Source organism: Botrytis porri (assembly GCF_014898465.1).
Source record: "Botrytis porri strain MUCL 3234 chromosome Unknown BPOR_002, whole genome shotgun sequence".
NCBI classification, from domain to species: Eukaryota; Fungi; Ascomycota; class Leotiomycetes; order Helotiales; family Sclerotiniaceae; genus Botrytis; species Botrytis porri.
Genome location: NW_024066076.1, coordinates 364,795 through 377,383, shown reverse-complemented (window position 1 = coordinate 377,383; position 12,589 = coordinate 364,795). Strand labels below are relative to the sequence as shown.

At 42.8% G+C, this 12,589-nt stretch overlaps 3 protein-coding genes across 3 annotated transcripts; all 3 read left to right on the top strand.

The window, feature by feature from the left end:
• Positions 1–113: 113 nt before the first annotated feature.
• On the top strand, positions 114–576 carry EAF01_001196 (uncharacterized protein; the record flags this gene model as incomplete). The annotated part of the gene is made up of 2 exons (XM_038909446.1): positions 114–311; positions 403–576. 2 exons carry the CDS (start codon positions 114–116, stop codon positions 574–576), a joined length of 372 nt encoding a protein of 123 aa, XP_038774258.1.
• A 4,973-nt stretch (positions 577–5,549) lies between these two features.
• EAF01_001195 (uncharacterized protein) lies at positions 5,550–7,890 on the top strand (the record flags this gene model as incomplete). The annotated part of the gene is made up of 7 exons (XM_038909445.1): positions 5,550–5,606; positions 5,703–5,719; positions 5,797–5,869; positions 5,929–6,072; positions 6,125–7,033; positions 7,091–7,289; positions 7,346–7,890. The coding sequence occupies 7 exons, from the start codon at positions 5,550–5,552 to the stop codon at positions 7,888–7,890; spliced, it is 1,944 nt and encodes a 647-aa protein (XP_038774257.1).
• A 1,246-nt stretch (positions 7,891–9,136) lies between these two features.
• EAF01_001194 (uncharacterized protein) lies at positions 9,137–11,383 on the top strand (the record flags this gene model as incomplete). Its single annotated transcript, XM_038909444.1, has 1 exon — positions 9,137–11,383. The coding sequence occupies one exon, from the start codon at positions 9,137–9,139 to the stop codon at positions 11,381–11,383; it is 2,247 nt and encodes a 748-aa protein (XP_038774256.1).
• Between the last annotated feature and the right edge of the window lie 1,206 nt (positions 11,384–12,589).

Sequence of the window (12,589 nt, the reverse complement as noted above, 5' to 3'; positions counted from 1 at the left end):
ACGGTTCTCGATTCTCATTTGCTTCACATAGTGAATGCTTTCTATATGCCGGACGAGATACTGAAAGAGCCTGGTACAGCAATCTACAATAGCCTTCCCCTATCATTCCAACAATGAAGAATGCCGCAGGTGGTTTTCTCAAGATAGTTAAACAAACCATACATTTAACCTGTCACGTTAAACCACACTCCAACGCATCAAGAGTAGGAATAAAAGCCTTCTCAGACACATCTTCCTCAATCGAAGTATGCGTCGCCCAACCAGCACGGGATAATGAAGCAAATAAAGGAGTTGTCGAGGTTTTGAGTCATGTATGGATTTGTTTTTGTTATTTGTTCTATTTTTGCTAATATATTCTATACAATCTGAGTATTGAATGATTTCCTAACAATACCTATGTAGATATTGGACTGTCCAAAGACCGACCTAGAAGTTATTCGTGGGCGGAAATCGAAGGATAAGATTGTTGCGTACAAAGGTGTAGAGGACTTGCTAGCAAATGGTTCTCTAGCTGAAATGACCTTGGAAGGAGTTAGAGAACGCTTGCGAATAGCGTGCAGAGATGCGAAGACTTGATAGATTGGGGGTAGTTGGTTTTGTTCTTGCGACCAGTAGACCTCTAATTCACCATTCTTCCATATAACATTCGTTGAGATCCGGCAAGCCTTCATATAGAATTCCAGAGCTACGTCGTCTCAAAGATTCGTCTCAACTGGTTTTGCCCACCAATGTAACGAAATTTACCCCTAGTGGCTCGAGGTCACACCTTCGCTAGTTAGTCGAGATATGCCGGCCATCCGACCAGGAACTTTTTGACAGCGGATTGCGGATTTGGGGGATATAGCAAAGCGCGAAGACCGAACGATAGCAAAATCAGCTTCAGCTCTGTACGCCGGCACAAACCTTACAATACTTCCCTGTTGGACCCTGTTGAACCCCTCAAGTCGATCTGTCGTATCATGTCCGACATCCCGTAGGCGAAGGAAGGATACATTAGTAGAGAAGTGATCATCGCGTTACCTGGCGAGTAAGCTCCTATGTTGTATGGACTCGGGTCTCCTGCCATTCGAACCGATACGCCAAAGTATGAGTAGATGGCGGCGGTTAATATCACAATGTAAAGAGAGTAGAATGTTTACCATCAACAGCAATAACATTTCATTCCATCAAATATCATCTTGAGTGCGAGAATAAATTGAGCTTAGTAAATCAATAAGAAATATCACTGGAATATGATATAGGGAGGAATACAGAATTTGGCTGATCTTATGAGGCTTTCGAAAGAATGAAGTAGGATTCGACTAGATAATCGAAATGGATAATTCGAGACACGTGATAACGGTTGATCTCCAAAGGGAGCGAGGGCGGATGGAAATTGGAGGGTGTAGATACAATTCAACGCCGTGATATTTCAGATACTTGGCATCTTCTGTGGCGCACACCACATGTAATTATCGTCGAACAAACACAAGAACGAAAATTCCACTAAAGCGAGAATACTACAAAGTAGGATTTCGCGCTGAGTCTGTACCCTCCACACTCCCATTTCATCGACCAAGGATGGGGTACGGAGTAGACGATGCATGCATGCTTGTTGAACTCTGGAAAGGATCATCACTGGATGGTATTTGGGTACACTGTACAAGTAGGAGTCTGGGTGAGATGTACTCGTATTGGCTTGAAGGTTCCTCAGTCGCTCCCGTGAACCCGCATGGGTTATATTCCGAGAATCAAAAGAAGGAAGAAGATGGCGAGCATCTATGTTTGAAGGGTAGGGAAAGCTCTGCGAATCAAGAAACATGTGTATACAGTGTAGGACAATGTTCAGGTAGTTGTACTCGACAGCGTACAGTAATAAGATGAGTAGCCAAGACATAGAAGTTCATGGAGGGGTCTTGTCTTGTAAGCAAGCCACCAAGCATGACAAGATGATTCTGCTTTTTCTTCTTTTTTTTCGATCAGTGGATCCCCTCTCATGCGTCCGTAGTTTAATATGCGCGCCGGTTAAGTATGGAGACACCACAGAAGATCCTTTCTTTTTTGTTCCTTTTGGATAAATAATCCGATAAGAATTTACAGACTTTTTAAGGTGGAGGGGTGGATGGAATATCAGTGGATATCCCGAGATAAAAAATCCTTTTGAGAAGCCGATAACCGATTTAATTTGATTTTGCGATGTGCGAAGTAGTAGTGGTGGAAGTCTTAATTATTCAAATGACATAAAATATTGTAAGAGATCTCGAGAAAGTTTTAGCTCTACTCACATGAATGATTATGCAGCCGATGAATGAAGCTCGTAGTAAGATGTGTTCCGAGGTAGAAAATCGGGATGATTGAGTAGGTAGAAGACACGCGTGATACGGTAGGCAGTATGATACGGTAGGCAGGCAGTATGATACTCATGACACTCATGATTCTCACCTTGGGCTGATAAGTAGCATGATTCTCACGTGAGCCCATTCGTCTCATCTACCGAGTATAGTAGCTACGTGCATTGTGTTTATATAGATATATACTCGTGTCTACACTCCGAAGACGATCCTCCACGCGTCTTCCTCTTTCTCAACCCCTTAGCAACGCCCACAGAGTGTCTATCTCCAAGGAAAAGTATACACGCAACTGTGCAGCCGTCAGTATGTTTCGTATGTATGGTATGCATAAAGGGTCGCTGGTCGCTGGTCACTGGTCACCGGTCACTGATGGCATGTGACCGTAACCCCTCGGCTGTGGCTACCACTGCGTCATTCCCAGCTCTTTGGCACTCAGCTCGTCGCGGGAAAGTGGACACTCTGCTTCTTTGACCGATAGATAAATTAGAGAACAAACGGGACCGAGAGGGGAAGAACTCAAAACGTCGGATCGATGACCCATTGCTATTGTACTTTTACTCAAACTCACCTTCCGAACCCATATTGAAAAGAGATAAAGGGGAAGGATCTACCTATAGTTACAAAAAGGTCGATTTATTGTTCATGCGATAAGATTGCTTCCAACAGACAGTATGAAAGAAAGAGTTCTTTCACATGAATAATATCATCCGTCTCTGATTCGTCTAAACAGAATTTCGATCAGAAAATCCGAATGTGGTGATAAATTACAATGCGTGAGTGAGTGACGATCAATTGCCACAACACAACACAACATCTTACCTGCACATGCTCGGGTCGAGGAACACCAAGTAATTAGCATGGTTCATGACAAGAAAGCGCACTGTGTGAGAAAGGGAGGAGGAGTTCATGTATCAAATCAGAGAACCTCTTTTATAAAACAATACTTCGAGTACCGGTATTCCTCTCCAGGTGCCTACATCGTACTTATTACTCCGTACACCTGCTTACCTACTACCTAGTACTTGGTTTGTGGCTCAAAGGTGCATAGGTGGGTGGCATGGTGGCATGGTGGCATGTGCTTTTCTCTCGGTACGAGCCCCTTCATCACAGGCTTTGATGATTCAATACTCACTGGCTGGTACATTACAGCGTCGAAAGACTTTTCAACATTTAACAACACATCAAGTGGAGAGATACGGGGGGGGGGGGGGATTTGGTCGGCAATGAGATCAATGAGGGAGAGAGTTCCGCTACATGATCACGCCTCTTTCTCTCCAAGTCTTGATTCAAATCGGTTTTGGTGATTGCATAGGTATATACATACTTGCTAGGTTGTTATACCGATACCCAGGTAGATGCAGATTATTAACTGCGTGCTATGTATCTAATGAAATCTACAACTTACCACTTCACTTGCCAATATTCCTCCGTGTATTCCAGGTTCAAGGTTTTTATTCTCATCCTATCCAATGCGTAAAGTTTAAAATATTATTACTCTCGGGGATCTCTTCCGAAAGATCAATAAATTAATAAGAGGTGGTCCCTGATATAAACACAAACATTCAAACACTCACGCAGCCTTTCACCCTTTTCTCGACACCTAATTCGTCTTTGAGCTCGAACTCCCTCCCTCTCGAGTCTCGAGTCTAGTACAAATTTTCTCATTGCGGATTACTTGAAAAATGAAAGCTGGTCCCGTCCAAAGATATCCAAGGGTTCATGGACAGTTTTCATCGGCAAATAAAAGAACAAAGACAAGGTACAGACAGGAGTACAGCACAACACAGAGTCACAGACAGAGGAAAGGGCAAGAAGAAAAAGTGATAAGTGACCCTGAGCGAGGAAGTGACTCGAGTATCATCCATGATTATGCAGAAAGATAGAGAGAATACTCCATGCACATCTCATCAATGCTTCCAGCACACCCTTGGTCCACCCACCATCAGCCAGATTGGTATTAGTTGATCTGATATAGGTAAGGTCTACTTCCCAGTCAAGACTAATATGATTTCAATCACATCTTCAAGTTTTTAAACTTTCAAAAGGAATCTCCACTACACCAGGATTAAACTTGATATTTTGGCTAATGGGACGAAGTATTTCCTAATACCTATCGTGGTTTCTTAAATTGTAGCAACTAGCTGGATCAATCACCAATTCTCGGATTTGGGATTTAGGATTTAGGATTTGGGACTTGGGACTTTGAACTTTGAACCTTGGACTTACTCTAGACTCTGGATTTACTTTGAATTCTACCTCTACCTCTACCTCTACCTCTTACTCGCCTACTCGCCTGCCCGCCTGTTACCCTCCAACTCTCCTACCGCCCTACCGCCCTACCCTCCAACCCTCCAACTCCCCAACTCCGTGCTGTATCATTCATTTTATATATCATTTGGCACCAGCCGCACTACCCTTTCTCTCATCCCACGTCGTACCATACTATATACACCTCACACTTAGGAAAACTATAATGTCACGCTTAATTTGAGAAGAAGAAGAAAAGAAGAGAAGAGAAGAGAAGAAAAGAAAGAAAAAAAGGGCAGCCGCACCAAAGATATACGCATCAAACCTTCTTTCTTCCTCTATCCTTCCTTCTCTCGTTCCTCGAGTTCTAGATCTGCAGCCTTTTAATAGAACCACACACACAAACCTACACATACACATACACATACACATACGCACAGCCGGACCTCTTGAGATCTAGAAAATCTTCCCGTTCTAGATTGCTTGTCTGTATCCCCTTCAATATCAATCCGTCTGTTCTCTTCAATATCTATTCTTGTAAGTCGCTATCCATAATCCGTTCGAGAATCCGTACATGATACCCCAGGAATAAAACATCATCGTTTATCACCTTATCACCCACATCACCCGTACCATCATTCAAATCTCGTTTCTCAAATAATCCTCCGGGATTCTCCAAGAATGACTTCCCGTTAACCGTGTGTGTTGGCCGACAGCTTTTATTACACTTTAACACCTTTTAAGGCATTCTTTTTATTTATTTTCGACCGACGCGACGGCCCGTGCATCTAGAAAAAGGTCATTTGTACTACTAAGGTACCTGGAATCATCGTCCCTTTTTTATATATACTCCCGTCTCTATCTATATAGAGGTTATCCTCGCCCACATCGCCGTCGACACATCAGGTTCTTTGGGGGGAAGGGAATAATATCGCTTGATATTCCTGTCATCGGACAGGTTCCCGCGCAAATATGATGGAGAAGGGTGGAGATATGGCTGGTCCTTCCGCCAACAATTCCAGCGACTTTGTAAGTATATACATACACACACTATACTTGCACCTTTCGCGACGTGATGGGCGCAAATATTTGAAATATGTTCAATGACTAACATATCTTTCACAGGTCCGAAAATTATACAAGTAAGAAAATAGCTCGTTCGATGTTCTAATTGGATGATTATTCATGCGACAAACCGCTAATGCTGCCAAATCTTTAGGATGCTCGAAGACCCAACATACGAAAGTATAGTTCGGTGGGGTGAAGCAGGAGAGAGTTTTGTGGTTCTTGAAGTACGTCTTCAAATGGGGAAATCGTTCTATCTTGATCTGTTATTAATATGAAGATGTAGAACGAGAAATTTACCAAACAAATCCTCCCGAAGCACTTCAAACACAGCAACTTTGCTAGTTTTGTTAGGCAGCTCAACAAATATGATTTCCACAAGGTCCGACAGAATAATGAGGATAACACACAATCTCCTTATGGGCAAAATGTGCGTGGTATTTTTCTAACTATACAAAGGCGGCGAACTAATTTATATACAGGCTTGGGAGTTCAAACATCCCGAATTTCAAGCGAACAAAAAGGATTCACTGGATAACATCAGACGAAAGGCACCAGCTCCGAGGAAAGTTGCTCAGAGTAGTGAAGAAACATATCCGGCTCATGCTCAACAGCAAATGGATCTCCTGAGTAATCAACTCGCCGCCACTCAACAACAGTTACAGGGTCTATCTCGAAGTTATCAGGATTTGGCACAGCTCAACGTGATGCTATTACAACAAGTTGTCGATGCTCAAAAGTTCATCAAAAACCATGAAGGAGTTATGCATGGTCTCGTTGGACATCTATTTGGCCAGGACGCGCAACGAAGAAATGGTCGGGCTCCAGGGCTTTCGAACGGTGGTGGACCCAACATGCTCGGTCGACCTAAAGACGATGGTCACCCGTCTACTCCATTGCTTCAAGCTCGAAGCCTTCTTGGGCAACTATCGGCCGAGAATTTTCCCAGCAAAGAGTTGGAACAAATGAGTCACGACTATCATTTACGACAAGATTACTCAACTCCTCCAAATGATCCAGGAGGACTTGTTTCAATGCCTCCGATTTCAGAGTCAGTGAATGCCCCCACAACAGGCTATTCTATGGACAAATCAGAATTGGATAATTTGGTCTATCCTGTTGGTGCTATAGTCGGTATTGATCCAATCGATCAACAGCATGTCAATAACATCCCATACGCTCTCCCCCCTCAAGGATTGATGCCAAGGGACAGTATGCCCCCCGCCGAGCTGATGCCCCAACCTCCTCGTGCACCCGGCCCGCGTAAGAAGGGCATGGTTTCGATTTGGGGTGAACGGAAGCCCAGGATTTTACTGGTAGAGGATGATCAGGTATGCGCACGAATTGGAACCAAATTTTTGGAATCATTTGAATGTGGAGTTGATATAGCAGTAAGTCTTTACCTCGTTTGTGCGCTTAGTTGTGCATTCAAAACTTACTCTCAATAGCGTGATGGCCTCGAGGCAGTAAGCAAAATCAACCTTGGTGCAGAGAATCATTTTGATCTTATTTTAATGGATATTATTATGCCGCACCTTGATGGTGTGTCTGCGACTGTTTGCATACGAGAAATACGTGCAAATATTCCCATCATTGCAATGACGTCAAACATTAGAACTGATGACATTGAAATGTACTTCCGCTACGGTTAGTCACATTACACACACACACACATTTCATCTTTCCAATACTGACTCGACTAGGTATGAACGATGTCTTACCCAAACCTTTCACGAAAGAGGGTATGATGAAAGCACTTGAGAAACACTTGGCTCATTTCAGAAAGGATGCGCCTTCAATCGGTTTCTCAAGCCCCGGACCAATGTCACATCCGGGTGGATTTGTTACTCCAACTCAATCACAGTCTCACCCTCCATTGGGTTTAAATATGGGCCAATTAACTGCTACTCAGTCCATAGTAGATGACACCGCTTCTGGAAAGTCACCTCAAACTGCTACATCTTGGCAGTCGCCAATTCAATTATCAGGGGGGTCTCCTGTTGTACCCTCGGCCCCAGGTAGCTATATGCAGCCTACTAATGGCATGAGAGACCCATCATATTCTGTGACTCCAACCCACCCTCATTCTCAATCTGGTTTCGCTGCGCCTCTATCCGGTCTAGGTAATCAGAGACCTCCACACAGGAGAGGCATATCTGATATAAGTGGTGCCAGTACCCCGGATGGAAATCCTGATCAAAAACGCCAGAGAATGTATGCCCCGCCTGGAAACTACCAGCAAGGCTGAAATCTCTTTCTCAACTGCTAACTTTTATTTCAAAAACACGAGCCCACCGTTTCAAAAAGCTTGTTGTTCGATCAAGCAAGAATAGCACGAGCTACAATGCTTGATTACCTGATGAGGATCTTGAGTTACCTCCTTCAGTTCCATGCTCTTCTGTTAAATATCTATCCGACAGATCAATTCTTAAAGATTTTGCACCCCATCGCTATTGACTCGATTGGTCTTTGATTTGTATATTTTTCTCAGTCCCTGATTTAGATTTAATTATCTAATCGCTGCTGGACAAACTTTTTGGACATTAAAAGCTCAGATATTAGCTTCTATTATACTTCTTTCGCGAGCAGGACGGTCGGACGAGAACAATATCCGGCGTGCCATGAAGGCATCTCGGTGTGTGTTAAATGATTAGAAAACTTAGATGCGAATCATGGCATGGCTTGGTCTGGAATCGGATGGGACAGGACGGGGGCGTTTGTCGTTTGTATGGATGAACGAGTAGCCGGAAAATCGGATAGGCCGACGCATGTCTGGCTAAATGTTGAGGTCATCGAACTTGGTACTTTGATACTCAGAACTGACAGATTGAAAAAATGAGTTTAGCTATTTAGCTACCTAAACTTGTTGACGGTCGAAACCATTTATAGGATTTTTGGTTGATAAAATATAAAAAAAATTGAACACCCAAGTTGACACATTTTTGAGATATGAGAATGATGAGCGTGAAGGGATGGAGCTGGCTTTTATACACACTTGGTTAATGATAAGAAATCTAGATCGTCAGCCCACCTGAAGGTCTAGATTCTTAGAGACTCGTGATATTATATGCAGTGAACCTTCAAGGAAGCGAGGCTCAAGACGAGGCTCAAGACGAGGCTGAAATGGAAATAAATGCACGAAATGATTACGGAAGGCCACAGCCCCACCAAATGCTAACAAAGAAAACTAAATAATACTGTAAGTACTATCGTAGGCGAGCTAGGTAAGCTAATGAATGGAAAGGCTGTGTGAATGAGTCAACCAAGCAACAAATTATTCTACCCCTCCATTTTCATTAACTTTGGATTTATATCTTCTCAAATCAACCCCCAAGAACTATTGAAACTTGGAACATATTTTTGTACAAGGGACTCAATTCTTAGTATAATCTTGTTCCTCTACGAAATATAATAACCGAAATACTATCTATTCATCCCGCACATAAAGAGAGATTTTTCCCTTCTCAAAGAACGAGATACACGAGCAAACGAATATGGCACAATCGGCAAAGTCCACCAAGAATACTGGCGGGGTCGGAGGAAAGGGAGCACAAGGAGGTGCTTCTAAAGGCAAAAAGGGTGCTGCTGCAGGTGGAGGAAAGAAAGAAGACGAGAGAGATGAGACATTGCAAGCTGTGGTACTAGCCGATTCCTTTGAGACGAGGTTTAATCCTTTTACATTGAACACACCAAGGTGTCTGTTACCTCTAGCCAATACTCCTCTCATCGAATATACGCTCGAATTTCTTGCCATGTCCGGTGTCGCGGATATCTATATATACTGTGGTGCACATACCGAATCTGTAGAAGAATACCTTCATAACTCCAAATGGGATCCACAAACCTCGCCCTCGTCACCTTTCAGCAAACTCATGATTGTTAAAACTACGGCTCACTCGGTTGGGGATGCGATGCGGGATTTGGACGCGCGAAATTGGATTACGGGGGATTTTCTACTGGTTCATGGGGATTTGGTCTCGAATCTACCAATTGATGCTGCGTTGGCTGCACATAGAGCAAGGAGATATGCGAATAAAAATGCTATTATGACTATGATTTTGAGATCAGCTGGATTGGACGAGCACAGAACAAAGTCGAATGGTATTACACCGGTTTTTGTTTTGGATCCAACAAAAAACCGATGTCTTCATTATGAAGAGATGAACCCTCTTCAATCGAATAAATATCTGAGTCTTGATCCGGATATTATATCAGAAAATTCCGAAATAGAGATTCGAACGGATTTTATTGATTGTGGTATCGATATTTGTACACCGGATGTACTAGCATTATGGGCGGAATCTTTCGACTACGAGGTTCCTAGAAGACATTTCTTACATGGTGTATTGAAAGATTATGAATTAAATGGAAAGACTATTCATACAGAGATTGTAACAGATCATTACGCAGCTCGAGCATTTAATCTACAAGCTTATGAAGCTATAACCAAGGATGTTCTGGGAAGATGGACATACCCTCTTGTTCCAGATAGCAATTTAGTCGCAGGACAAACATATAAATTCCAACGAGGTGGATTTTGCAAGGAAAATGGTGTCATATTAGCTCGAACTTGCAAGATTGGTAGAAGAACTGTATTGGGCGCAGGTACGAGTGTAGGAGATGGTTCGACAATTACCAATAGTACTATTGGTAGAGGATGTCGAATCGGGAAGAATGTCACCATTAAAAATGCTTATATTTGGGATGATGTCATCATTGGTGATGGATCATCTATAGAGCAAACTATAGTTGCTAATAATGTTTTGATTGGGCAAAAATGCAAGATTAGTGAAGGATCACTTCTTTCATTTGGCGTGAGGATAGCTGATGGAGTAGAAATCGCTAAAGGATCACGTATCACAACCGGACAGAGAGGAAAGGATGATTCTGAGTCTGATGACGACACACCCACCGACCCTAAAATCGTTGGAGAAGGCGGAGAAGGATTTGAATTCATCGATGAAGAAGAATTTGAAGATGAAGAATCTAGTGCCTTTCACTCTAGTCTCATATACTCAACCGCACATCTCAATATCTCTAGCGAATCCATCTCTACCATCTCATCCGAAATTTCAGCCGGTGAAGTTGATACCCGATCCCGTCACTCTAGTTTTGCAGGCTCACTATCGGATGATGAACACGAACATGGAAATTCGGAATCCTTCCATCATGATGCTGTTCAAGGTCTTCTTGATACATTAAGAGAAAATGGAGATTTCGATGGTGCGAAGTTGGAATTTATGGGTCTGAGATTAAGTAATGATGCGGACGACTATCAAATCCGTCGAGCAATCGCAGCAGCTTTCACGAAATTCATAGCGGAAGTGGTGACGGCCGGAACGAAAACAGCAGTTGAAGCAACGGTGCAGGCATTGAGTGTAGCGGGTGCACAGAAATTCTTGGAGGAGGTCGCGGTGGGTATTGAGAGGGATGAAGGGGGAATGAAGGAATTTCTCGTTTGCTTGCAGAAGGGATTGGTGGGGAAACAAAATGGGGCGCCGGTTATGGCGAGTCTTTGTCAGAAACTGTATGAGAGGGATGTGGTGACTGAAGAGGCGATTTTGGGATGGTGGGAGGAGACGGAAAGTGGAGGGGATGGAAAAGAAGGTGGGGATGTGGAGATGAAGAAGGTGAGGGAGAGGACTGGGGTGTTTGTCGAGTGGTTAAGAGAGGCGGAGAGTGAGGAGAGTAGTGAGGAAGAAGATGAAGATGAGGAGGAGAGTGAGGAGGATAGTGATTAGAGTGTTTGATGGGAGGATGTAGGATGTAGGGGTGGTGATGAATTATATGGTCTCTGCAGATACAGTACATGGAGACCTCGAAGTGGATAGATATTAGCGAGAATAGATCAACAGGGAAGGAAAACTTATACATCTAAATTTGAGGAAACGAAATCTAAAGTTTTCAGGTTGCAAAATGAATAAGTGACGAGTGGAAAGTGGAAAGTGAAGAGATGTGATCCCTGATTGTAATAGATGAGATTATAAGATTCCATTTCACTGTCTGTTTAGACACTTATATGGATTGGTAATCTTCGAGCTTGTATGTACGTATTCAGTTATGAATTCTCACTCTATAACTTGTAACCTGTAATCTCTGGATGTACTCTAGTAGAGAGTAATTCGGAGGATCTTGGGGAGTTGAGGACTTGGATGGGATAGGTGTTTGATAATAGTGCTGGCTAGGTAACGGGAGAGCTGAGGTGAGGTGTAAGAGTGTGTGGTTTGGTTTGTTTTGGTTTGACTAATACAAAAGAGTAAAAGGTGGGTGGACGGTAGAGTTATAGAATGAGTAAGCTTTCGCAAATACTGTAGAAATGTTCTTGCGAAAGTAGTATTATTAACGGAGGAGAAAGGAGAGAAGCTCTAGGAAGCTTTTGTGTAATTGTAATACACAGGGGGTATCATATATAATAGAATGGGTAGGAACTAATTACCTTTGTCTAAACTATATCATCAAAACTAGAAATCCCTAGGTACTAGCTAACCTTACAGAGAATGCCATGTGATCTGTGCGTGTTTTTCCGCGCATACTGGGGAGAGGAAGGTATATATTTATAAATGGAGGTCTTGTGATGGGGGATGAGGAGATATGAGATGGAGTTACTATAGTGGTTTATGATATGATGATTGAATGATAGTATTTGATATATATAATTATGCTAATTGAGATTGTTATAAAATATAGATTTAGAGAAGTTTGTATATATGTAAAAAGGGGAGTGGAAATAGAGGTAGAAAAAGATTGAGAGGGAGAGGGAGAGGGAGAGGGAGAGGGAGAGGGAGAGGGAGAGGGAGAGGGAGAGGGAGAGGGAGAGGGAGAGGGGAGTTGATTGTGTTGAGGATTGTGGATTTGTTAGGGAATTGGGAGTTGGGAATTAAGAGATTTTAATAGAATCAAGTATATTAAATTAGGATTGAGATTTGAGAGTATAGATAGAGAGGTTT